Consider the following 27,880-nt stretch of genomic DNA (forward strand, 5'->3'; position numbering starts at 1 on the left):
CCATTCAACTTGCTAATCCTCGTGGCCTCTGAAACACGGAGGGAGTTTGCTTTGTTTCCATCACATGGGCACTTGATCTGACCTTGAATGAACCTTGACAGCGGCGGCGAATGAGAGAGAAAAGATTTTGACGTGCTGGAGAAGGGAAGCAGACCGTCAGTCGATAGACATTTGCGCTTGCCTCTTAGTTAACCTGCCTTTCCAGAGAAACAATCCCAAGGGAGCTGGGGGAGCAGACAGTTTTCTAGCACTTCCCAGGAAATGGGATACAAGAGCCGATGAACTTTTTGCCTCTTCAAATTTGACACGCCATCTTCTCCAAAGTACCCGTACTTACTGAGTTTCTGCAGAAGAATTTATGAAGTCCGTATTTGTTCTAACGCCATGGGTGCACACCTGAAATTTGCCTGCTGTCTTTCAGAAGGAGAACTATTTTGCCATTATCTCAGCAGAAATTCTTCTCCAGGAGGGCACGTTTTGCCTCAAGTTACTACAATTCTAAACAGGTGGTAATTTGTCTTATACAGTGGTCGGCTGAAAGCTACAGAAATTTTGAACTGAAACAAGTGGGGAGGTGGAGGCAGCAAATTGATCACTGCAGAAGTGGGCAAATTGGAGAAGACCGAAGGAAATCCGGAAAAGGTAAGATGTTTCTGCCCTCCACCCAAAAGTACAGCATGGCAGAGGTGAGATAATTTATAATTGTAATTATGACACCCACTCAACTGATTCAGGCCTAAATTCATAGGGCCGTCGCCAATGTCCTCAGACTAATTTGTGTCCGTTAATTTTGGTGCATGGCTAAATTCCTGGGTGGAATTCTCCAAACTTACAAAAATTCTAGGGAGGAAGGACTCATACAGGCTCTATGGCTGATAGAGTTTCCCTTAGATCTATTTATTCCTCAGTGTGAAGTTGCCATTCTGCCATGCGGTTGGGGAACAACTGACCTAGTAGGAAAGGAAGCGCTCTGGTATTTTCAATTTGCTTAATAGCATGCATCCAGAACATGATGAATCACTATCCACAAAGCCCTCAAGACTTTTCCCCAAAACAGCTGTTTCAGAATGAAATGAAGGGATTAGCATCCACTCTTGAAATATTATCCTTTCGCTGTCCGTTCGTCCTTCACTGGTCTTCGCAGCCCATTAATCCATATTAATTGTAAAGCTTAAGACAAAGCAGATCATGGTTGTGTTTTCCTTACATGGGTGGTGGCGGAGGGGGGGGGTGAACATGTATGTACAGTAATGTGTGAAAACTGCACACAAGTGTCAATATTGCCTCTATTTATACATGGAAGCCACAGTACAGTACATCCTGGCTCCCCAAATGTGTACTTGCAACTGGACTTGCAAAATTTTCACACATTGTTTGCACACTTTTGTTCTCTGTCCCTGTGGAGGAGAAAATCTTGAGGTGTGTGAATATGACTTCTTCAACCAGGAATGCTGGTATCAATTCCACTGTATTTCTGGGTTCTACCAGCAGAGGTCACTGTAGAGCCAATGAAACCGTTGCAACCTAAAGATGAACTTGCCAAAGTACGGTATACCAAGACCCCAAACACCTTTCAGTATATTTTCTTCAGAAATTAAAATATGATTTCTGGTTCCCCAGCCTTTTAAAGTTTTCAGCGATCAAAAATGGGAAAGCTGGAAGGTCTTTGGATTCTGTTTTGTGCAATGTGCTTAAATAGATAGCAATGTGCTTAAATAGTTTTTTCCTTTAAATCACTCTTTGATTACTAGAGTGGAAATATGTCTCAGTTGCTACCTCATTTCCTCTAGCCAGAAACAAGCAATAGAAAGCCTTTACACGCACTTGTGATCCTTATAAATGTGTACGTAACTTGCTATAAATACACACAGTCTCTACTGGTCTTAGAGAATACAATATTTTAATAGTGCAGTGTCGATAGACAGTGGTGTGCTGCAAGAAAACACATAATGTGCTGTGAGAAAAAATGAAATTGTTAAAAGCACCTCTGAGCCCAAAGCACCCTAGCAGCACAGGATGCTGCCTGCCGTATCTCTGCATGAGCCACTGCTCTGGGATTGCTTCTTTTGAACCTGGGTGGATACCCAAATCAATGACTCCGGCACAAACACTAAGGATGGGCTCCTCTGAGGGCATGCAAGTGTTAAAATCACACACCCTAAAAGCAGAGAGGTTTATGAGTGGGCCTCCCATTCAGAAATAAAACTCACCTTGACTATCAATTGCTCCAGGGGGCAGGACCCAGACCAGTGGATTCAACTTGCAAGAAAGGAGATCCGAAGTAAACATTAGGAAGGATTTTCTGGTGGTAATAGCTGTTCAGCAGTGGAACAGAACAGACTACTTCAGAAGGCAGTGGACTCCCCTCCACTGGAAATTTTTAAGCAGAGGTGTGTGGCCATCCGTCAGGGTTTCTTTAAGCTGTGATTCCTGCATTGCAGGGGGTTAGACTAAATTCATTCAGATGTTTGGGAGATTCTGTAATAACCTTGACAGGCCAATGTTTAATTCGCAAAAGGGATGTGTAGGCTTTGAGCTCACACAGAGCTCTTCACCTTTCTGCTTCCACAGGACTCTTTGCCTGTGCAATTCAAAAGGGCTACTTCTTGTTCTGCGGCCTGCCACCCCTCTGGTCCCTCCAGTAACCTTCTCCTCTCTCGCCGCTACCCTTCCAGATGTCTGGTGGGATTTTCTCCCCCTTGGAGAACCTCTGCGACCTGGACAATGCCAACTGCCACCCGCTGGTGTGCTTTCTCTGCCACGAGCAATACGAACACCCCTGCCTCCTCGACTGCTACCACAACTTCTGCGCCAGCTGCCTACGGGGCCGCGCCATCGAGAGCCGCCTGACGTGCCCTCTTTGTGGGTAAGGAAGGAGCATCTTGCTCCCCTACGGTCCAGAGATATTTGGGCGATGGGATAAGCAGCCCTTTTTACTGATGAGTTATTGTACTTCTGCACTAGCCTGGTGCCAGTTTGGAGCCCTTTGTGTGCTGCAAGAAATGCTTGTACAGTAATTTGAGAAATGGATTAAATAGGTAAAGGTTGGTGTGCTGTGAGCCCAAAGGTTCTATCCACAGAGGAGGCTGCCCACTGCATCTCTGCATGAGTCATTGCTCTGACCTTGCATCCTTCCAACCAGTTTCCATCCGGATACTACAGATTTCCATCCAATCAGCAGGATATGGGCATCTTTGGGAGAAACATGCAAGATGGGCACAGCCTGCAGGTTTTGTAGGGCCCATGGGAAGACCCCTCTAGAGCACCCCCTCCATTTGTGTGTCTGCCTCCTCCTCACCCCTATCATCACCAGCTGCTCTCCTCTTCCTTGCTTGCGAAGGAGAGACCCAGTGAGCAGGCCGGTCGTTGCATCTACTGCTCTGCATTGTCTGTATTTTAGAAACCTGCTGCTAATTCTCTCGTTTTATGCTGCTGTGAAAATCTGTTTTATTACACATTTTTTATTATTGCAATGGTATTTCTACAATTGCCTTGATGTTTATGTTGCATAGTACAGTATTATGTTATGTAGTGACATTGGTACTGTCATGTTGAATGCTTACTGGGACTGGTAGGGCAGAAAGCCAGGAGTCCAACAGTAGGTGGCGCAATAGCTAAAGACAGGAAGAAGTTGAGCTCAGTGACAGATAGAGCTAGCTCATTGTATGTACCGGAGTAGGCAACCTAAGGGCCCAATCACCTTCTCAATCCGCCCGTCGACGGTCCAGGAATCAGTGTGTTCTTACATGAGTAGAATGTGCCCTTCTATTTAAAATGCATCTTTGGGTTATTTGTGGGGCATAGGAATTCATTCATTCCCCCCCCCAAAAAAAATATATAGTCCGGCCCCCCCACAAGGTCTGAGGGACGGTGGACCGGCCCACGACTGAAAAAGGTTGCTGACCCCTGGTATGTACCTTTTGTCCTTATCCTCCTCTCTGTTGAGTTCTACAAGGGCAGAACTGTGACATGTACAAATTTGCAGTACTGTGCTAGAACTTTAGGGTTTTGTAACCCTGGGGCAACAAATCACCCTTTAAAAAAGCATCAAGCTTCCTTGTGGTTTGGAAAGCAGCAGGAGATGCACTGAAAAGTGTGGGGTGAACAAATGATCAACGGGGGGGGGGGGGAAATGTATGAATACGCCACAAGCAAATGCACACCGGACAAATGTTCCCTGTGTCATCTCCCGGCAAATAAATCAGAACGGGTGTTCAATAAACATCATCCAAACTCCGTGCCAACTTTGCACAAGCAAACCAGAACACTGGCTGAATAAACATATCTTGTGGAGGGGCCCTAGTAAATCTCTCACTAGTGTGAGCCAGGAATAGAGTTTGGGAATTAGCGGAAGAGGAATGAGGCATTGACTTCCTAAAAAGGGAAGCCCTGACCAGGCTAATGCCTGGCCTTTGTCTTCAGTTGTAAGACACCCATATCAGGTTTGACCGTAGCTGCCAAAGGAATCCAAGGCTTTGTGATTAACCGCCAGGGACAGAAACTGGGAAATAGGAGGGGGTTATTAGGGTCCTCTCCAACATTAAGAAGAGCCCCATTTCCCCACTTTCCGGGTGAGCAGTGTCAGTTTGTCTGTTTCCCCCCTGCCTCCTCCCCCCCCACTGGAAACCAGAGTGCAAATCCACACTTCTCTCGCCTCTGCGCCTCTGAAACATGAAGCCTCCCATCACACAATGAGCTTCAGGTGTGAACAGCTGCTGAGCTGAATGTCTCCCCTTTTAGCTCCAGCGGAATGCAGTTCGGCAGCAGGAAGGGGGGAAAGAGAGAGAGAGAGAGAAAGAAAGCGCGCCTTGGCCAAATCAGGCAAAGGCGTGCAACAGGTGGGGGAGACAAATGCAACCCACCCATTATCTTTTTGTAAAATACTCCAAGGGGTTTTTAAACAATCAAGCCATGTCTACATGTTATGAAATAAATAAAAATAAAATAAAAATAGTTAAAGCTTGTTCATTTACACACCTGGTTTTCCTGTCCATAAGGAAATCGATCTTATTATACCTGTTTGCTGAGAAGCAAGTTTCATTGTGTTCCATGGGGATTGTTTCCACCCACTTAGCTCTGAGGGCTCATCCAAAGGTCCCTTCTTCTTGTGCATTCGTGACGAGTTACTCTCAGTCCTATGTGATCAACACCTGCATATATTTTTGGGACAGTCACACCGCTTCATTTCCAATCAGTGCTTAACCCATAATTTCCTGCTAAAGTCCTATAACGTTAAATACAACAAATATTCTGGGGGTTTTCCTTCTTTGCCTCCCTCTGGGTGGCAGTAATGCGGTAGCACTGGGAAGCACCGCAGAGCAGAATAAATCCACCACGGATGCAACATTATTCTGCCATTAACTTTTTAGCGGTGATTCCTGCATTGCGGTGGGTTGGAATAGATGACCCTTGGAATCCCTTCCAACTTTACAGTTCTGTGATTCTGTGTTGCAGAAAGTGCCCAGGACAATAAAGCACCACATCTCAACATCCTTGCATGAGTCTTCCTGTATTATTTTGACAATCATCCTTCCCAGGGCTTCCTCTTTCTCCCTGTGTCTTCCTTCTGCAGCCACCAGTCCATTGTCAGGGGGAATGGCCTCCCTCCAGAAGACCGGCTCCTGAAGTTCCTGGTGGACAGCTCTGGCGATTGTGAGGAGGAAGTCCAGTGTGCAAATTGTGACCTGCAGAGTACAAAGCAGGTAAGCAGAGAGGGCGGCAAAGAAGACCTTTGAAGGTCAAGACCAGTGTGTGGGATTCAGCCAGAACTAGGAATGGGCAAATCTGCCCGTTTCATTTTCTTTCCATTTCTAGTTTTGTCCAGTCTTTGTTTAGTCCTCCACATTTCCACACCAGTGTGCCATTTTTTTTAAAAAAATATTATCTTGGAAATTCATCAGCTTTTTAGTGTGCATTTCTTCTGATGCTACACCTGCCTGTAAGCAATTCTGCATACTATTGTTGAATGGTTTCTTTAAATGTAAAGGTTCATCATTGTTCCACCCGATGTGTATGTCTTTAAGGGGCCAGAGCAAGGGCCAGAGCAAATAACAAGACCCAGTCTTACAGCTGTGAAACATAGCAGGTGCTGCTGAGTTGTGTTAATCAAGCTGTGTCAGCAATTGGGTGTACAGTGGTGCCCCGCAAGACGAATGCCTCGCAAGACGGAAAACTCGCTAGACGAAAGAGTTTTCCGTTTTGGAGGTGCTTCGCAAAACGAATTTCCTATGGGCTTGCTTCGCAAGACGACAATGTCTTGTGAGTTCCTGTTGGTTTTTTTCCTTTTCCTCCCCTTTTTCTAAGCCGCTAAGCCGCTTATCAGCTGATCCGATCAGCAGATAAGCCGCTAAAAGCCGCTAATAGCGCTAATCTGCTAATCCTTCAATGGGCTTGCTTCGCAAGACGAAAAAACCGCTAGACGAAGAGAATCACAGAACGGATTCTTTTCGTCTTGCGTGGCACCACTGTAGTATATAAGGAGCAGCACCTAGCTCTCCCATCACCCTGGGGGATGGGTTGGTAGTTGGGTCTGGTTTGTTGTTGTATAGTGTATAAGGAGTTTTTGTTTTTGTTATTAAAACCTTGTTTAAGTTATTTTTGAGTCCCTTTTTAATGCATGGTCTCCACAGCAAGCTCTCTGCAGTGCTACTAAACTGCAAATAGCCAACAACAATACACATTTTTTTGCAAGGCCATTCTCTCAAATATAATGCATTTTTGTATGTTAATCTCACTTAATATATGCATTTTAAACATACCGCTCAACTGTCCTACTAAGCAGGACATCCTGGAATTACAGAAGCCATCCTGGCTTCTGATTGGATCCTGGGTTGCCCCATTTTGGCTTCCATGAGAGCGTGGCCCCAAAAGACACACATCTCAATTTTCCTCTGCAGCATCTTGGAGGGTATGTTTTAATGCACACTTTCCCCTAGTCCAAGTATTTCTGTACTTGCTTCTTAGCTGGAGAACTGCATTGTGAAATTCAGAGAAGTGGGAATTTGAAAGGAGATCTGTGTTTTTGTCCAAAGGTGCAAGTTAGGTAAAGGTAAAGGGACTCCTGACCATTAGGTCCAGTCGTGACCGACTCTGGGGTTGTGGTGCTCAACTTGCTTTATTGGCCAAGGGAGCCCGGTGTACAGCTTCCGGGTCATGTGGCCAGCATGACTAAGCCGCTTCTGGCGAACCAGAGCAGCGCACAGAAAACCCTTTACCTTCCCGCTGGAGTGGTACCTATTTATCTACTTGCATTTTGACGTGCTTTCAAAGTGCTAGGTTGGCAGGAGCAGGGACCAAGCAACGGGAGCTCACCCCGTCGCGGGAATTCGAACCACTGACCTTCTGATCGGCAAGTCCTAGGCTCAGTGGTTTAACCCACAGCACCACCCGTGCAAGTTAGTTAGGCTCAAATGGAATTTCTCCAGCCTTTTCACAAGAAGCAGTCAAAAACTGTCAAACTGCTGTTTTAAAAATTGCCTGTGTTGCAATCTATGCTGCGGTGCACATCCTGGGGCACCCACTGTTGCCACTGAATAAAATGTTCTGCCAGTGTGTGGTGGTGGCGGCCCAGGCATGCCAACCAGAGCTTTGCCCTCTAACCCCACACCTCCCCTAGGACTTGGACGCCATGTATTTTTGCAATACCTGCCACCAGCCTCTCTGCTCCAAGTGCCGCGAGGAGACCCACAAAGCCAGAATGTTCTCCCGTCACGAGATCGTCTCCCTGACCAAGCGTATCAAAGACATCCACAAGAAATGTTGTAAGTGTCTTTCCCATAGCCTTCCTTAACTCACTGGAAACCAAATTTTTGGAGAAACGATTGAGGGAGTTGGGTTTGCTTAGCCAAGAGAAGACTGAGAGGGGATAGGGTAGTTTTTTCTTCAAATATCTAAGGTCCATTACATGGAAGATGGAGCAAGCTTGTTTTCTGCTGCTTCTTCAAAATCAACAAATTGATTCAAATTACAGGGAAGGATATTCTGAATAAACATTAAGAACTTTTCGATAGAGCTGTTTCTATTTACAGGGCATGTCATAGAATTAAAGAATTGTCCAGCTGGAAGGGACCCTGAAAGTTATTTCTTAGCTCAACTTCCATTAATTGTGACTGGTGGTCTCCCATCCAATTTGAAACCACACCAGATCCTGCTTAGCTTCACAAGCATGCCAGCAGTTTTATTACTATACCACTAGGAGGTGGTTCAATAGGGCTGTTTGATAATAGAATGTACTCCCTCAGAAGATGGTGGAGGTTTTTCTTTTTTGTCTATTTCTTTTTTATTATTTCAAGCTTAAAAGTGACACCTGTGTCTCTTTCAGCACTTCACGAGGAACTCTACATCATGTTCTCAACAGAGAAAAAGTCCATGCTCTGCATCAACTGCTTTCGGGACATGCCCGTGTGAGTTGCTGTTATTTCATATCTACATCACGAGCTATCGATGGGCATGGGTTTTTGTAGGAGACAGGAAGAGAGGTCCCTGCTCCGAGGTGGAGCTTAGCATCTAGAGGGGTTCTCCAGATATTTTGAACTGCAATTCCCATCAGCCCAATCCAGGCTGCCAAAGTTTGGTCTAAAGACTGATAGCAGGGAGAGAACAGAGAAAGGACAAAGCAGTAAATGACAAAATATGCTGTAATGCAGATTTAAATTTCAGTGCATCTGGGGAGAAGTTGAAGACTTCATGGACCAGGGTGGGGGTGTTGAAGAAGTGAAAAGAGGGAAATAGCACCACATTCAGGATTTAGGAGGGTATTCCAGGCATCAGAGGATGCAAAACAGGTGTACAATAGCCTGAGAGAATGGAAAACCCAGGAAATATCTTCTTAAGGCTGCCTCCATACTTTTGTTGCTGCTTTCTGGGGAGTGCAGTTCATTCACATACTGGCAAATTCAGGCTGCACAGCTACAGTTGATCAGGAGCACTTGTGTAACCAACCCACTTCCCCAAGAGATTGTTATTTTTTCCAGTAGGCGAAAGGAAAATGGGAAGGGTGGGACAAGAACTACCTTTGACACAAGATCATGGAACCTCACTGCAAACATATCAGGAAGAATGCACAATGAACAGGTCATCTGGAAGTACAGTGGTGCCTCGCAAGACGAAATTAATTCGTTCCGCAATTCTCTTCGTCTTGCGGGTTTTTCGTCTTGCGATGCACGGTTTCCCATAGGAATGCATTGAAAATCAATTAATGCGTTCCTAGGGAAACCACCTTCAGGCCAGGTCCGGGGACAGTCTGTCCCCGGACCTCTTCTGAAGGCTGGGGGGCGGGACAAGGGCTTTTCTTCCCACCCCCAGCATTTTAAAAAACCCTGGGACAGCGGAGGACTTCTCCGCTGTCCGGGGGATCTTAAAATGCTGGCGGGCGGCATTTTAAAATCGCCCCGGACAGCGGAGGACTTCTCCGCTGTCCGGGGCGATTTAAAAGCCCCTGGGAAGGCAGGCAGGGGGGAGCAAAGACTTTCGCCCCCTGCCCGCCTTCAGAAGGTGTTCCCACCCCCCCGCCCGGCTTCGCAGCAGCGCTACGAAGCCCGGCAGCTGGGGCAGCTGTTCCTGCCCCCCTCCCCCCTTCGGAACATCGTTCCGAAGTGGGGCGGCTGGGGCAGCTGTTCCCGCCCCACCTCCCCACTTCGGAACAGCGTTCGGAAGTGGGGCGGATGGGGCAGCTGTTCCTGCCCCCCTCCCCCCTTCGGAACATCGTTCCGAAGTGGGGCGGATGGGGCAGATGTTCCCGCCCCCCTTCGGAACATCGTTCCGAAGTGGGGCGGCTGGGGCAGCTGTTCCCGCCCCCCTCCCCCCTTCGGAACATCGTTCCGAAGTGGGGCGGATGGGGCAGATGTTCCCGCCCCCCCGCCCCCCTTCGGAACATCGTTCCGAAGTGGGGCGGATGGGGCAGATGTTCCCGCCCCACCTCCCCCCTTCGGAACATCGTTCCGAAGTGGGGCGGATGGGGCAGCTGTTCCCGCCCCACCTCCCCCCTTCGGAACATCGTTCCGAAGTGGGGCGGATGGGGCAGCTGTTCCCGCCCCACCTCCCCCCTTCGGAACATCGTTCCGAAGTGGGGCGGCTGGGGCAGCTGTTCCCGCCCCACCTCCCCACTTCGGAACAGCGTTCCGAAGTGGGGCGGCTGGGGCAGCTGTTCCCGCCCCCCCGCCCCCCTTCGGAACATCGTTCCGAAGTGGGGCGGATTGGGCAGCTGTTCCCGCCCCCCTCCCCCCTTCGGAACATCGTTCCGAAGTGGGGCGGCTGGGGCAGATGTTCCCGCCCCACCTCCCCCCTTCGGAACATCGTTCCGAAGTGGGGCGGCTGGGGCAGCTGTTCCCGCCCCACCTCCCCACTTCGGAACAGCGTTCCGAAGTGGGGCGGATGGGGCAGCTGTTCCCGCCCCACCTCCCCCCTTCGGAACATCGTTCCGAAGTGGGGCGGCTGGGGTAGCTGTTCCCGCCCCCCTCCCCCCTTCGGAACATCGTTCCGAAGTGGGGCGGATGGGGCAGCTGTTCCCGCCCCACCTCCCCCCTTCGGAACATCGTTCCGAAGAGGGGCGGCTGGGGCAGCTGTTCCCGCCCCACCCCCCCACTTCGGAACATCGTTTTAAAATGCTGGGGGTCGGCAGCGAACGCTCCCGACCCCCAGCATTTTAAAACCTCCCCGGGACAGAGACTTCTCTGCTGTCCCTTGGAGATTTTAAAATGCTGGGGGTCGGCAGCGAACGCTTCGCTCCCGCCCGCCAGCATTTTAAGATCGCCCGGGGCAGGTGGGGGGAAGGCAGGCGGGGGGGAGCAAAGACTTTTGCCCCCCGCCGGCCTTCAGAAGAGGTCCTCTTCTGAAGGCCGGCTGTGGGCGAAAGTCTTTGCTCCCGACCGCCAGCATTTCCCTATGGGCTTTCGTCTTGCGATGCAAGCCCATAGGGAAATTCGTCTTGCGAAGCGCCTCCAAAACAGAAAACCCTTTCGTCTTGCGGGTTTTCCGTCTTGCGAGGCATTCGTCTTGCGGGGTACCACTGTACGTTTAATGTTGTTGGGTTGGTTTTGTTTTGTTTTAAGGTAAAGTAAAAAGGGGGGAGAGAAAAAGCATTTCGGGAAAAACAAACTGAGATAATGGAATTGCTAAATGAATATTATGATATTTTTTTTAAAAAAAACCAAGATCAAAAGAGTTGCCTGCTGAACCCTAATGGGTTTGATACACACATCTGCAAAGGAAGCATTTCTGCATTTATATGACGTGCATAATGAGCCAGTGGAACTCCTTGCCACAGGATATGCTTTTTTGAAAGAAAGAAAGCGGTCATGTTGTGGATAACAAAGACGTAATATTCCTTAATATCGGAAGCTTCCTTAAATAGCAAGTTTTGGTCCATTTAGCTCAGTGTTGTCGACAGTGACTGGTAGCAGCTGTCCAAGAATACAGACTGGGGACATATCCAGACCTTCCTGGAGCTGGGGATTGAACCCGGGGCCTTCTGCATGCAAAACAAGATACTCCACTGCTGACCCACAATGCTTCCCCTCTGATATCTCCTTCTCTGGTCTTTCCTCCTCCAGGGAGAGTCGAGCGCATTGCATCGATATTGAGACTGCGTATATGCAGGGCTGTGAGAAGCTAGACCAAGCCGTGATGGTGGGTATAAAAACTGAAGAGGTTTCACTGAGGGGGTGGGCTGTGGCTGGGAGACGCTTTATCTTAATGCAACCCCAGCAGAATCATCTGGTCACGGTTATTCCCAGATCATCTTGGAGCAGGCCCAACTTCCCTGTTTTTTGACGATGACAGCCTTCACCTGATGATTTAGATTACAACTCCCATCAACCCCACTGTGCTTGCTGGGACTGATGGGAATCGTGGTCCAACATTTCTGGAAAGCTGTGGATTTGGGAACTGATACAGTTGTGTGAGGGACACGGGTGGTGCTGTGGGTTAAACCACAGAGCTTAGGACTTGCCAATCAGAAGGTCAGCAGTTCGAATCCCCGCGACAGGGTGAGCTCCCGTTGCTCAGTCCCTGCTCCTGCCAACCTAGCAGTTCGAAAGCACACCAGTGCAAGTAGATAAATAGGGACCGCTCCAGTGGGAAGGTAAACGGCGTTTCCGTGCGCTGCTCTAGTTCACCAGAAGTGGCTTAGTCATGCTGGCCACATGACCCGGAAGCTGTACGCCGGCTCCCTCGGCCAATAAAGCGAGATGAGCGCCGCAACCCCAGAGTCAGTCACGACTCGACCTAATGGTCAGGGGTCCCTTTACCTTTACCTTTACTTAAAGTTGTGTGAATGCTTTTCCTGGCTAGGAGACTTAAGGCATCTGTTTTGTGAATGGGCTCCGGCAGTGGCGTAGCGTGGGTTGTCAGCACCCGGGGCAAGGCAAGTAATTTGCGCCCCCTAACCTGTGGATTTGCACCCCCTAACCCGTGGATTTGCGCCCCCTAACCCTAACCCCCAGATGTTGCGCCCGGTGCGGCCGGCCCCCCCTGCACCCCGCACGCTACGCCACTAGGCTCCGGGTTGAGATTTGGGTGAAGGAGCTCTGAATAACAGAATGTACATCTAGGAACCTTTGATGTAAGTTGATTTTTAAAGGGGGAGGGTAGAATCAGCCTTTGCCAACCTGGTGCCCCCAGATGCTTTGGACTACAACTTCCACCCTCTGTGCTAGCTGGGGCCGACGGGGGCCTGGTAGGACCCAAAACAATGGATTCAAATGACGGGACAGACTGTCAGAAGGCGGCGGACTCTCCTTCACTGGAGATATTTAAGCAGATATTTAAGCAGAGGTTGAGCAGCTATTGTCGGGGATTCTTGAGCTGTGATTCCTGCATTGCAGGGAGTTGGACTAGAGGGGTTCTTTTCCGATGCTGCAATTCTATGATTCTTAATCTTGCCCTTTCCGTGGGGTCTGCTCTGCTCCCCTACTGATAACGCCTGCGGTTTTCAACACTCGCCTTTTCTGCCCTGCGACTCAGGCTGTGAAAGAGCTCCAAACATCCACCAGGGAGGCGATAGTGCTCCTCAAAGCCATGATCGAGGAGGTCCGCAACAGTGCAGACGAGGAGGAGACATCTATAAACTCGCTCTTCAGCAGCATGCAGGTGAATTGCGGCCGGGAAGGGTCACTTGCAGCCTTGGTGCTTGAGTCTGCCTTCAGGGGGTGCTCTCTGAGGCAGCAACCTACGCCCTAGAAGCCCAGTTGTGGTGGAAGGAGGGAGGCTGCCTAGCGCTTGAGGTGAGGAACAGTCCATCTCTCTCTCTCTCTCTCTCTCTTTTCCGCAGGAGAAATTGGCAGAGCGGAAGAAGATGCTTTTGAAAGTCGTTCAGAGGTAAAAGTGGTCCCATGCTCAAACTCCTTGCTACATGTCTTGTCTGGTTTTTTTCCCCGTTGGCAGAAAAGATGCAGGAGTGCCTTGGGGCTTATCCAAACAAAACTTTAGTATAGTGACGAAAACCCACACAGACCTTGCTCATGTGTTGTGAAGGATTTATTCAGGACAGATAAAAAGAAAGGACTTCTTCATGCAGCACGTAGTTAAACTTTGGAACTCCCTCCCACAGGAGGTTGACCTCTGTGAGAACAGGACTTGACAGGCCTTTGGCTTGATCCAGCAGGGCTCTTTTTATGGAGGTCTGTTGTCACAGCGGGATGCGGGTGGCAATGTGGTCTAAACCACTGAGCCTAGGACTTGCCGATCAGAAGGTCGGCAGTTTGAATCCCCGCGACGGGGTGAGCTCCCGTTGCTCGGTCCCAGCTCCTGCCAACCTAGCAGTTCGAAAGCATGAAGTGCAAGTAGATAAATAGGTACCACTCCGGCAGGAAGGTAAATGGCATTTCCTCGCCAGAAAGTGGCTTAGTCATGCTGACCACATGACCCGGAAGCTGTACACTGGCTCCCTCGGCCAGTAAAGCGAGATGAGTGCCGCAACCCCAGAGTCGGCCACGACTGGACCTAATGGTCAGGGGTCCCTTTACCTTTTATTAAAACGTATGGAAGTTTCTCTGGCTGCCTCAGATGCATTTTAAATATCATCAGCTAGCACATTTCAGGTTCATTCCCACCTCTCTAACAGTGGAGCTCTCTCATTTTGTGCATAAGCAGCCTTATAATAGGATCATTATTTTATTTTATGTTTTGTCATTTACAGCCAGTATGAAGAAAAGGAAAAAGCTTTCAAAGAACAGCTAGCACACTTGGCATCTTTGCTGCCCACCCTACAGGTAAAGCACCTGAGTCGGGAGGGTGGCCATTTCTCCCCCCACCCTCAAAAAAGGAAGGCTCTCTGCACTTTAACAGTAATGTGGCAGGCAAGAATTCAACAGGCACAGTCACCATATCTCAGCCCTGCTTACCTCACAGGGTGCTTGTGAGGACAAAACGATGGGTGCTTCCTTGAGCTTGAGGTGGGGAGGGTGCAAATTTGAGTAAACAAACAAAAATACACCCAATCTGAACGGCAGAGGTGAAGACGAGAATCCCACTTTCTATATTTGCATTGCATTATATTTATAGTGCACCCTATCCTTCAAGGTCAGGTAAGGTACCATCACCCTCGTTTCCTAAAATTATATGTCAAGTTTTGCCAGAGTTTGGAGGCACTTGGAAGTCTCATGAGATAAAACGTAGAATGGCAGGTTGTGGTTGGACTGACACCGAAATTGAGTGAGGTTTAGGTCTTCATGGAAGCCAAGCAGTCTAAGCTGAGGGAGCCCTGTCTCCCCACCCCAGAGGGGAGGAGGCATATATAGCCTACTCAGTGGTGAGAGAAATGCCCTTTGCACATGCTCAGAGGCCCTCTCGGTGCCTCTGCTGCAAGTACTCATAGTTTTGGTATTTGCACAGGTGTCATGTTTCCTTTCCTCTCCTCTTCAGGTCCACCTGGTGACGTGCTCTGCTTTCCTCAGCTCTGCAAACAAGGCTGAATTCCTTGATTTAGGCTATGTAAGTCATCACCCCAAATTCAAATACCACCCCCTTATTACAGCTGCCTCTGTGGGTACTCAGATGAGGCGCAAAGCCCTTCTTGTGAGTTTCCAGGGCAAGAAAAGTACTTTGCAGATGCTCAGAAGCACCTGATGGTTATGAATCTTTGTACTTCCATCAAGAAAAAGAGGATAGAGCCCTGCCCCAAGGAGTTTACAAACCAAACTTTGACACAGGGAAGACAAGGAAGAAAATGGTAGCTTGGGGATCAGGGGAGAAGAAGGTACATTTAATTCAGCTGTGTAGACACAGCAACAGCAGAGTTTGGGGGCTCAGGGATTATGTCAAGGACTCTGGTGTTTTGAGAGCAGTTAGAAAGAAAGAAGTAGCTAAGGAGATCATAGAACTGTAGAGTTGGAAGGGGCCGCATCTAGTCCAGCCTCCTGCAATGCAAAAATCACAGCTAAAGAATCCCTGACAGATGGCCAGGTGGTTCTTGTTCTTGACCAGAAACAGTCACGGGACAGGGACTGCTTTCACAACGGAGGGCGGCATTTTATAGAACTGACGAAATCATCCTCAATTCCATTTTCAGCAACTGATGGAGAGGCTGCAAAAAATCGTCAAGCTGCCCCATCGACTGAGGCCCTCCCAGACGAGCAAGGTACAAGTTTCTGCTCTTCCCTGCTGAGCCAACCCAGCAACTCCAGGCACCCAGAGAGCATTTGAGCAAAGGTTCACCCACCTTTCCCTCTGGGGTCATGCCTGTTTCATCTATCAGCTCTTCATGGGAAGGCCACCTGGCAAGCCAGACATAGTCTGCACCATGAGGTCTAACGGCACACCTGTAAAGCCAAATTTGGGTGTTTGCTTTAACTCCAGGTTCTGTACCTGAGGCTTTCCAGAGTTTTGCGGGAGACAAAGATGAGGCTGCCTAGACACCATAGGTGTGTCTTCACAGACAAGACCCTCTCCTGGATTGCACCCCCTTTCCACAAACCTCTGAGAGTGAAATAACTATCAAAAGGGCCCCTCTGCCAAATGCAGACTATAGAAGGATTGCAAGGAAGGAGGCACATCTTTGAGATATTTCTGAGTCATGTAGCTTTAAACCAATGTGAGCACCTTGAATTGGGCCTGGCAACCAACTGGCAAGCAGTGCATTTGTTTTTAAACAGGGGTTATATTGAGATCCAAACAGAACCTTAGCCAGTAATCTGACCACTGCATTTTGGACCACTTGAAGTTTCCGTGTCGCCTTCAAGGGCAGCCCCAAGTTGAGTGCATTGCAGTAATCCAATCTGGAAGTTGCCAGAGCATGGACTACAGTGGCCTCGTGTTTACCTTGACACGTAGTCCTGTCCAGACAGTCCTCTTATATCCACGTGCAGGAGAAGGCTTACAACCCTGGGTGCTTTCAGAATGACGACCCGTCTTAATTGGTTTCCCTTCCAGATCAACACGGAATACAGAGCTGAGTTTGCCCACTGCCTGGAGCCCTTGCTGCTTCTAGCGCCCCGTCGCTCCGTGGTGGTGAATGGAGCGGGCATTGGACCTGGGATGAGCAACAGTAACATGTAAGCTGCTCCCGAGCCCTGCTTCATCTGTGGCAACCTTCCCCAGATGTTTCGGACTACGAGTCCCATCATCCAGTGCCAGCAAACACAGGCAATGGCTGATGGGAGTGGTAGTCCAAAACTCCTGGAGGACACAACGTTGGGGAAGGGGGATCTGTGAGGAGGGAAATGCAGTGAAGTATTTTAAAACAAAGGTGGATTATGCAAAGCTGAATACGGGTTGGAGAGATTTTGAAGCCCAAATTTCTCTTGCCTGCCTTTGAGCTGGGCACCAGGCACCCTTGGAGACAAAAAGAGCTGTCCTGATTAGCAAGCAGATCAGATGGGCTGGCAGTGCCAGTTCCAGGAAGCCAAGCTGGCTGGTTGGGAGGCTGTTGTGTCAGAGAGTCCCAGTGCAGCTGGCACCCGGTCGAACATAGGAAAGTGAAGAACACTGTTTCTGTTTCTTTGGGATGTGGAGCAAGGAAACTACGGTAGCTCCGGCAATTGTAGCAAAGAGGCTCCAGGGATGGGGCAGAAAATTGTTTGCATTTAGATGCAAATTTACCTACTGACTTCTCACTTTGTGAAACAATACTACCTTCAAAATTTGCCCTCCTTTGAATTTTGCCGTTCTCCAGCAGAGGCATTACAAGTATGCATTAAAATGCACATATTTGTAAAAATAACATGCAAAAATGCATTATATTAGGGGAAACTGCTCTGCAAACATTGCAGAGAAGCATGAGCATATAAGGAGAAATTTGCACCAAAGTGCTGATGAATTTTTTTAAGGACTTTTTTTTTTTTTTAGTAAACTGATGTGGAAATGTAGAAAACCAAAAAATTAGAAAGATGAGAAACTAAGAGAAACTGAAACGGACGTATTTGCCCATCTAGTGCAGACTTGCTTGAAAATAATCCTTTCTGTTCTGGCAAACGATTTCATTTGCTTGCCTTACACACACACTGCATCTCCAAATGTTGCTGAATGCATTTGGAGTTGGTGTAGTTCTTCTGCAACCAGCTGCACTGCAAAATCAAACTTTTTAGTAAGAATATTCTTAGGCGGGGTGGGTGGGGATAAGCTAATACATTTATTGTGGCTTTCATCGAAGGGATTCCATAAGCATGTTCGCTTCACTGCAGCCTTGTTTCTGCTGCAAGAGACTTAAACTGTTACACCTCTGTCAGCTTAAAAAAAGAAGAAAAGAAAGGAAACGTTTTGGTCAGTTAACATAACTGAAGGCAAATAAGTGACCTCCATCTTTGCATGTTCGTGCATTTGGAGTCCTGGTCCTTGCTGTGCAAACAAGCATTTGAGGGCTGCTAGTTTGGGAGTGGGGGGAATGGGAGACTGGTGTGACAGCCACAGCCAACAGTCTGTTTGCACCATACAGCAGCCTCCAGGCAAGAACAGTCTACCTGAGTGATAAGAATTTTGGAATTCCAGCAGTTAAACTACGGAGCTCTCTCCCACTGGAGGCAGTGATGGCCACCAACTTGGGTACCATTACAAGAGGATTTGGGCTAGTGATGGCTACTGGCCAGGTGGGCTCTGCCCTGAACAAAAGTTGCTGGAAGCCCCAGGAGGGGAGAGTGCTGCTCTTGTGTTCGGATCCTGCTTGCTGGTTTCCCACAGGCATCTGATTGGCCACTGTGAGAACAGGATGCTGGACTAGATGGGCCTTGGTCCTCATCCAGCAGGGCTTTTCCTTAAGTTCTTATCTGCAACATAGTAAAGGTAAAGGGACCCCTGACCATTAGGTCCAGTCGTGGCTGACTCTGGGGTTGCGGCGCTCATCTCCCTTTACTGGCCGAGGGAGCTGGTGTACAGCTTCCAGTTCATGTGGTCAGCATGACTAAGCCGCTTCTGGCGAACCAGAGCATCGCACGGAAACGATGTTTACCTTCCCGCTGGAGTGGTACCTATTTATCTACTTGCACTTTGACGTGCTTTCGAACTGCTAGGTTGGCAGGAGCAGGGACCGAGCAACAGGAGCTCACCCCATCGCGGGGTTCTGAACCGCCGACCTTCTGATCGGCAAGTCCTAGGCTCAGTGGTTTAACCCACAGCGCCACCCACCACTGATTCCTGGAATGGGGCAAGTGGTGTCAGCTGAGGAGCCTCCCCCAGGTATCAAAACATCCTATTACAACTACAGCACTTGGGTCTGAAATGGCTGAGAGCCCTAGAAAACAGCAACACCCCGATGCGCCTTGCTTTTGGCTCTCAGCTAGCGTGCCTGTTGCCTTTGTCTGCCTGACCACCTTCATGCTCCGACCTACTTGAGAAGCAGATGGCAAACCCAGTGGATCCTTGCACACATCCCAGCCTGCCTGGCTAGCAGTTTGCCCATCCCTATTTTTATCAGAATTTCAGAGAACTCTGCAAAGCACATTTCCCTGGCACTGGATATATTTAGGACCATTGACATCACAGGCCCCTCTGCTCTATTGCAGCTGATTGCTGTGCAGGCAGGGACGGCCCTCTCCCAAAGCACTGGGGGCAAAGTGATGGGTTGGGCCGGGGGTCTTCAGGATCCCCTTTCCCTCCAAAGGGAAACTGAGGCTGAGAGCATTGGACTGGGAGTGCCAAGTGCCCGGCTGAGGGGAAAGGCCAAGCGGAATCTGCAGGGAGTCCCCATCTGCCGGTCTGGATGAACCTTCTGATCTGTAAGTGGCGATCTGAGCATCTGTCTTGGCTGCGGGATGAGTCAGTGGGAAGGACTGTCAGGCTGCAGCCGGGCTCTTTTTAATTTGGTTGTGGGTGGAGGGTTTGTTACATCACAATTAATTGGCAGATAGTCCTTTACTGGTGTAGATGGACCAGTCTTTGACTCAAGTCTTTCCAGGTAGGTGTGTGTGTGAGTGTGTGTTGAGTATGTGTGTGATAATGATTAATTTCATTTATAGATTGCTCTCTGTGCAGCCTATCAAAGCCATTTTGCAATCCAATAAAAACATACACAAAATACATTGCATATTTAAAAACAGCTTTAAAATCACTGCATGTCTTTCTTTCTTTCTTTTTCTTTCTTTCTTTAAAAAAGGTCAACACAGTAACATATATGAAAAACAATTTCAAATCCAGTACTGCGATATTGCAAAGGGGCTGCTGAGATACCGCAAAGGGTGTTGCTTCACAGTGGTGTTTATTATGGGATGCATGCACATTTTCCCAAGTGTCAAAACACCGTTGGCATCAAAAAGCCAGTTTGTATTGCTCACTGACTCGACCCATTTAACCCAGATTTACATTTTCTTGGAAAAATTACTGTTTGCCAGTGACCCGCTTGTGATATCTGCCGGCTTGTTTGCTATATGAAACCCCTGTCTGGAACCAGCCTTGGTCATCGGCAATAGCTTCCTTTTGTTTTTAACTCCCATCAGATTTTCCTTGGAAAAAATAACTCTGGATTAACTGGTGGTGGTGGTGGTGGGATTTGGGCTGGGATTTTGACAATGACGTCGTGGGGATTTTGACAATGATGTCGTGTGGCTACTGCCCAAAACTGACATGTGTGCAGACCACCCATCCTACAACAGGCGACATAATCAAAGCTTATAAAATAATGCGTGGCCTGGAGGAAGTGAATGGAGGAAAGTTTTCCTCTCCCTCTTATAACCTTAGGAACTTGTGGACACCCCAATGAAGCTGAATGTTAGAAGATGCAGGACAGATAAAAGGAAGTCCTAATTCACAGCACAGAACTAAACTGTGGAACTCCCTCCCACAGGGGGCCACCAACTTAGATGGCTGTAAGAGAGGATTAGACAAATTCATGGAGGAGGCGGCTATCAATAGCTACTAGCCATGATGGCTATGCTCTGACTTCATGGACAGAGGCAGTGATGTTTCTGAATACCAGTTGCTAGAAGCCACAAGATGGGAAAGTGCTCTTGGGCTTGGGTCCTGCTTGCTGGTTTCTTACAAGCATCTATGTGAACAGGATGCTGGACCAGATAGGCCTTACGATATGCTGCAATAATCTTTATTGTCATTGTCCCATACAGAACAACGAAATTGAAAAAAATCTACATAAGACATTCAAAAAGCAACAAGCCTGCTATCCCAGCTATCCCAGCCTGGTTAGCCCCCTAAAAACTCTGACACCCCATAATTAAATACAACATACTCCCATAAAGACTCCTTACACTGCGTTTAAAACCAAAATCGCATTTGGATAGAAACTGTTTCTCAGACAGCTAGTCCTAGTCTTTATAACCCTGTACCTTCTTCCAGAAGGCAGAAGCTGAGAGAGATCATTTCCAGGGTGCGCACCATCCTGCGCTATCTCTGCAGCTTTCTTATGGCACCTAGAAGCATAGATTTGATCCAAGGTGGGAAGAGTGCACCCAATTATTCTCTCCGCAGTCTTTACAACCCTGGACAGGGTTGTTTTTTCCCTTACAACACATACCTGCTGCAGAAGCAGCCTTGGCACATCGTCCAACACACTTTGTTCACCCTTAAGCAACACACCTGATGATGAGTGCTGAGATCCAAAGCCATTCCCTTCTGGAGCCTCTCACTTAGGGACTCCTCCTCTCTTCAGCTGGCTCCATCTTCTTCCTCCAGGATGTCCGGAGGTCCCTGCTCCAAGACCCTCCTCGTGTCTGGCTGCCCCTCTACCTGCGAAAAGATGTCCCTGGCGGGCTCCCTGGTCCGGAAGCCCACCATGCACCGGTACATAAGCACCAAGGTGCTCCTGGCTGAAGGTGGAGAGACACCCTTTACCGAGCATTGCCGCAACTACGAGAACATGTATCGGGTAAGGATGGCTGGGCAAGGGAAAGGCTGCTCTCGCTCTGTCCCTGGTGATGGTGTGTGGTCCTGGGCACTTGCAGGAGCAAGCCAGCACTGCTACTGGAGATGCTGTTTAGCCTTGCAACAGAGCAGGTCAAGATGAATCAGCAGGCCCAGCCAATGAATGTGTGGTTTTGCACGCACGCACACACACACACACACACACGTGAATGCAAAATAAGAAGACAGGAGCATTATAGCCTGACCACTATAGTCCATGCTTTGGTGACCTCGAGTCTGGATTACTGCGATGTGCTTTATATGGGGCTGCCTTTGTGTCTGGTTTGGAAGCTTCGGCTGCTGCAGAACGCAGTGGCCAGATTGCTGATGGGAGCTTCTGGCTGAGAACATGGGGCACCAGCTGTGCCTTCCCATCTACTACTGAGCCAGGTTCAAGGTCCTTGTGTTAATTAACAAAGCCCTGAACAACTTAGGTCTAGGGTGCTTCAGGGAATGCCTGAACCCATATATCCCCAGCTTGATTGCTGAGATCATTTGCAAGAGTATTGTTGGTTGTTCCTCGAGTTGGTGAGGCTCCTTTGACCACAAGAAACTGAGCCTTTAGAGCCATCAACCCTGACCTGTGGAACATTCTGTCACTAGATTCAGATTCTGTGCCAACTTTTAAATGCCTGTTGAAAACTTTTCTGTTCCGCCAAGCCTATGCAGGCACTTAAGAATGCATTCTTCCACAATTATTATTAATTAAATTTGTATACATCTCTTCACTGGTATTAATGAAAGCGAACGTTAAAAGCATAAAAAGCCAAAAACAAACATCAGTTGCTGATGTTTGTTTTTAGCAATTAATGTTTGCTTTCAGGTTTAGTATTGTTGCAAACATCTCATATATGTTTTCTGATATAGTGGTATAGAAATATTTTTTACAAATAAAAAAATAGTAAGTCATAAATCCCCGCCCCTTCCCTCGGTTTGGCAAAAAGGAAGTTTTCAGCATTCTATTGCTGATCCTTCCGCCTTGCCAACTGGAGCCTTTCAAACTTGCTTCCTTTCCCCCCGTGTTGCTGCAGGCCCTTCAAATAGAGATTCAGAACTTGAAGGATCAGGTGCAGGAGTTGCACCGCGACCTCACCAAGCACCATTCCCTCATCAAGACGGAGATCATGAGCGAGATCCTGCAGAAGTCGCTGCAGATGGACATGCAGATTGCTTCGGAGTATTCCTCTGTGGAGATGATGCGGAGCGTGTTTGAAGAGGTACGCTGACTTTCTCAGGCTGCAGAGTCCTGCAGCAACTATGCAGTCACAATACACACACATGCACAAAATCCCCCCGCTTGAGGAGCATGTGCTGATAACTCCGACTTTGTGTTTTGCAGACCTGGGAAGAAACCTATCAGCGAGTGGCAAATGAGCAAGAGATTTATGAAGGTGAGCACAGTATGAACTTCTCTGAAGCCATCCAACCCCACCGATCAGTGGTAGCTGGTAACCTTTTTGACTTGGTAGGAGTATGATACCTTGCTGTAGGTATAATAAGGACTTGTATAGCTCTTATGTAGGAAGGTATGCCATTGCACATGTGCAGAGTGCCACTGTTTCCTCCTCTCTGAAATACAAACCATTAATTATTACTCTGTACATCTATGGATGGGAAAAGAACTTCCATGTAAGAAGGCCAAGTACACTTTTCAGAAAAGAATGACTCCATGCCTCTTATTTAGAAACGTAGCCATGTCGCATAAGGTTTTGAATTTGTGTATGGAGAACCACAAGCTTAACTTGAGTCAACAGTGTGATGCAGCGGCAAAAAAGAAAAGAAAAAAAAGCTAATGCAAGTCTAGGCTGCATTGACAGAAGTATAGCGTCTAGATAAAGGGAAGTAATAGTAGTGCTCTATTCTGCCTTGGTCAGACCACACCTGGAGTCCTGCATCCAATTCTCGGCCTCACAGTTTAAGAAGCATATTTACAAACTGCAAGGTGGGCAAAGGAGGCCAACAAAGATGATCAAGGGTCTGGAAACCAAACCTTGTGAGGAACAGCTGACAAAGTTGGGTATGTTTAGCCGGGAGAGCGAGAGGAGATATGATAGCCATCTTCAAATAGCTGAAGGGTTGTCACATGGAAGATGGAGCTAGCTTGTTTTCTGCTGCCCCAGAGGACAGGACCCAAACCAATGGATTCTAGTGACAACAAAGGAGATGCCAAATAAACATCAGGAAGGACTTTCTGACAGTAAGAGCCATTTGACAGTGGAACGGACTCCCCCAGAAGGTGGTGGACTCTAGGCTTTTAAGCAGAGGCTGGATGGCCACTTGCCAGGGATTCTTTAGCTGTGATTCCTGCACTGCAAGGGGTTGGTCTACATGAGCCTTTGGGAGTCCCTTCCAACTCTACAGTTCTATGATTCTGTGTACCTATGCTTATTGTGTGAAAGGGCCAATCCTTTGGGCTTGACTGACTTAACGCCAGACTTCCTTCTCGTGCAGCACAGCTCCATGATCTGTTGCAGCTCAAGCAGGAGAACAGCTACCTGACAACCATCACCAAGCAGATCGCCCCTTATGTCCACTCCATCGCCAAAGTAAAGGAGCGGCTGGAGCCCAGGTGAGGAAGCAGAGAGCCCGGTCCACTGCTGCTTTCCTGCTCCGCTCCTGCACAAGTTTGTCTTCAAAAACCTCCACTGCCTTATCTCCAGAGGGGAGGATCGGAACCAATAGATTCAAGTGACAAGGAATTAAACATTAATTTGATTAAACATTAGGAAGCCATTCAGCAGTGACAGGGACAACCTTGGAAGGTGGTGGAATCTCCTTCATTGGAAGTTTGAAAAGCAGAGGTTGGATGGCCATCTGCCAGGGGTGCTTGAGCTGCGATACCTGCATTGCGGCTGGTTGGCATAGATGACTTGGCCCCTGAATTGCAAATCCCCATTGTGCTTCATAAAACACCCATAGCTAAAGGAATATGTAGTCTGGCAGAGGGATGCTCAAGCCTTGTGACTCTGTGAGGGAGGAGGGACCCTCTGTCCTCCAGAAATCTCTTTTGCTCCAACCCTGTCAAGGTGTATGGCTTTAATCAGCAGGTATTTGTGGTACATCTCTTGAGTCAGCTTCCCCCATGCCAAAGCCCCCAACTCAGCCCAAATATCCCTTCAGGTTACAGGACACAAAGGAGGAGAGGAATGGCCAGCCAGAGAGCTTGCTGAAAATATACGATGAGAGCCCAGAGGCTGCGGACGTCCAGCACAGGTATCTGATCCATTTCAGGTAGCAAAGAAGTTTGGTTCTATGTTGATGCCACAATACTATAGGAGCAAAATGGTGAATATTCAATCTGTTACAGATAGGTAGCCGTGTTGGTCTGCCATAGTCAAAATAAAAAAATTCCTTCCAGTAGCACCTTAAAGACCAACTAAGTTAGTTCTTGGTATGAGCTTTCGTGTGCATGCACACTTCTTCAGGTATCTGAAGAAGTGTGCATGCACACGAAAGCTCATACCAAGAACTAACTTAGTTGGTCTTTAAGGTGCTACTGGAAGGAATTCAATCTGTTGTTTTCCAAGTGGCCACTCCTCAGGGGATGCAGATTAACTAAGTGACCTGGTCAGTCAGCCATCAGTGTTCGTTTGGGAGGGAAAATACTTGATCTAAGAGGCTGGCTTCAAAGGGAAGCACTAACAGTTTCATGATTCAGTGTTAAAGAGACAAATTCATGGAGGAGAGGGCTATCAAGGGCTACTAGTCACGATGGTCATGCTTTGCCTCCACAGCTGGAGGCAGCAATGCTTCTGAATACCAGTTGCTAGAAGCCACAGGAGGGGAGAGGGCTCTTAGACTCAGATCCCGCTTGCAGGATTCCCACTGGGGCACTTGGTTGGTGACCGTGAAAACAGGATGCTGGACTGGATGGGCCATTGGTCTAGACCAGGCTTCCTCAAACTTGGCCCTCCATATGTTTTTGGCCTACAACTCCCATGATCCCTAGCTAGCAGGACCAGTGGTTAGGGATGATGGGAACTGTAGTCTCAAAACATCTGGAGGACCACGTTTGAGGAAGCCTGGTCTAGACTCTAGCAAACTCTTCTAAACTTCTTGTGAACCTGCTGGGCAGACTAAAGGCTGCCTTGTCCAGAATCCTATGTCCAGTAACATCCATCCAAATGCTTCTGCAAATTCTACAAGCTGGTTCCCCAGAAACTGGTAGACTGTGCAAGAACAGACAGGTTCCATTAAGCTATCAGAGCTACTAGCCTTCGATAGGGCTATCCTCCAGCAGTTTACTTAGTTAAAAAAAGCTTGGCATTTATTTAGTGATAGAAAAGCTAGGGCTTGTTATGATTTCCTAGACCATTCCTTCCACCCACTGTTATTTTTCTCTTCTATCTGAGGCCTGATTTGTGCAGCGGCCTTGAGGAACGAGAAGGAGCCTCGGAGCCCAAAGCAGAAAGCCAGATTCTCAGCCCAGCCGCAGAGGACTCCCTGCTGAAATCGAAAGAATATTACAGGAGCAAGCAGAAAGGCCGACCTGAGAGTCCCCCGCAGCCACCAGGACCTCGCAAGTCAGCCAAGGAAACGGATCAGGAAACAGAGCTTCTCCTGTGCTGAACCTGCACTCGCAGTCTTTCTGAACAAAAATGTTCATGTATGGCATAGCAGACTCTTTTCAGTGTGGTGTGTGTTCAGAAAACCATATATATTCTGCACTAAGATAATCCTGATTCTGCAATCCCTAAACCATGCAAAACAGAAGGATTTATTTTGTGTTATTCTGCAGGGCTTCTTTGTTGTTGGCACTTCCGGAGCATAGCAAGGTGCGGGCTTGTTAAGAAACAATGGAGGGTGCAGCAGCGGAAATCTTAATTCCTCCAGCTTCTGCCAAGTATTGCCTGTGTTCTTTCAGCTGTGCCTCCCACATCAATGTCTAGACAGGCACTGGCTTCTCAAACAGCTCCAAACCGAGAGAGTGAGTCTGGGCTTCTCTGAGAAAAGCAAAATCCTCCTATGACTACCAAGTGTGTGGGTTTTCTGCACCTGCCTGGAACTGCAGGTTTTTCTTATTTTACCATGCAACTGAGAGGCATGAAATGTTGTTATGCAAAACCAGCATCTCCTATTATTCAGCTACACCCTTAAAAGCCAGTTCTCTAGATACAGCCATTTCCACTAGCACACTAGAGGTTGGGGCATTCTCGGATCCTGAGAAAAATTCAGCAGTTCTTCTGTATGGCTTAAAGTGTGCAGAAGAGGCCTGCCCACTGTGTCTCTCTGCATGACCCCCCGTGTTGGCCTTGCTTATTTCCTGTGAGCCTCTCCTGGGGCCCAGCAATCTTGCCATGTCTCCTGAGCAGATGTGGGGACCTGCCTGCTGTTGCTGAACTACAGCTCCCATCAGCCCAAGGAAACACAGCCCTTGGCCAGCGTGCATGGAGTTGTAGTTCAGAAACCTCTAGAGAGCCCCCAGCTGTTCTGGGACAATGTGGTTAAATGATCCAAACCCTCCAGACAGAGCAGAATTACCTTCAGAGGAGCTCACCTGTTGCACCTCTGTAGCAGCCACTGATGTGGGCTGGCCTCCTTCCAAGAAGGTAACTCGCTCTCTGAAACAGGGACCTCCAAATGCTGCTGGACTCCCCACTCACATAGTCATCCCTGATGTGTGTCCAAGTTTAATTCGGGGGTGGAGGACATTCCTCTTATATTGCAAGGCCAGGAAACACTCACTTAGATGCAAACATTTTCCTTGCCTTTAACGCTTATGGATTTCATTAAGCAACCTTCACAAAATGCATCCCATATGCTCAGTATGATAATTAAGGATGTGTATTTGTGCTATTAGAATTGGGGTGCGTGTGGAAAAAAACATACCTGTTTTCCGTTTGAAGACAGATGTCCCTGATGCAGTGCCTATTGGCATGATGGCTAGGGCTGATGGGAATTGGGAGTCCAACATCTGGAGGGCTGCAGGTTCCCAACACCTGCCGAAATGGTTTTGAAATAAGAGGGCCCCTTCCTTGCCCACCATTAATTATGGGGTTATTCCCAGTCATGCATTATGAGGGGGAGACTAGAGTGCAAATCCCCGCTTGGCGACTTTGGGCCAGTCATCAGGTCTCAACTACCCTACCACACAGGGTTGTTGTGAGGCTCATATTATGGGCTACATACACCACCTTGAGCTTATTGGAGGAAAGGTGGGGTTGTCAATGCAATAAATAAATATGATCTAAGAAAGGGGCGCTGTCAACATCTGCCAAAGAATAGAGACTTAAAAATATTTTATTATTATTCTTTTAAAAATACAAGAGAACAGAACTGATCCTCTGTTTGGCTGGTTGCCAGCCGACTGCTCCAAAGGGACTGGAAAGTAAACAACTGCCTCTCAGCTTCCGAGGTAACAAAGCAAAAAACAGCATGATTAATTTTCAGAGGGAATCTCAGGATATTCTCCTGGCAACACAAACTGGCTAGTTACCAGGGCAGCCGGGGGGAGGGGGAGGGAGGAGAGGGGGAGGCAGACCTGTGTGTATACCATGATTTCTATAATAATGATGCTAGGATTATACATCCAAAATTCGTTCTAATAAAAGCTGTATTCCACAATCCATACAAATTACACTGATTTGATTAAATGTGCATACTT

At 48.2% G+C, this 27,880-nt stretch overlaps 1 protein-coding gene across 2 annotated transcripts; it reads left to right on the plus strand.

Annotated features, from left to right (window-relative positions):
• Window positions 1–27: 27 nt before the first annotated feature.
• Window positions 28–27,880, plus strand: RNF207 (ring finger protein 207). 2 transcript variants are annotated; one of them, XM_081201531.1, is made up of 18 exons: window positions 28–642; window positions 2,676–2,866; window positions 5,573–5,702; window positions 7,616–7,760; window positions 8,321–8,402; window positions 11,550–11,625; window positions 12,961–13,086; window positions 13,268–13,314; window positions 14,135–14,207; window positions 14,860–14,928; window positions 15,506–15,574; window positions 16,366–16,487; window positions 21,049–21,241; window positions 22,308–22,493; window positions 22,616–22,667; window positions 23,728–23,845; window positions 24,397–24,489; window positions 25,629–27,880. In XM_081201531.1, the coding sequence occupies exons 2-18, from the start codon at window positions 2,676–2,678 to the stop codon at window positions 25,843–25,845; spliced, it is 1,989 nt and encodes a 662-aa protein (XP_081057657.1). In that variant the 5' UTR covers window positions 28–642; the 3' UTR covers window positions 25,846–27,880. The 2 variants fall into 2 exon arrangements, with proteins under 2 accessions (XP_081057657.1, XP_081057656.1); XM_081201530.1 differs by having other exon boundaries at window positions 593–686.

Source organism: Podarcis bocagei (assembly GCF_964188305.1).
Source record: "Podarcis bocagei genome assembly, chromosome: 7".
In the NCBI taxonomy this organism is placed as follows: Eukaryota; Metazoa; Chordata; class Lepidosauria; order Squamata; family Lacertidae; genus Podarcis; species Podarcis bocagei.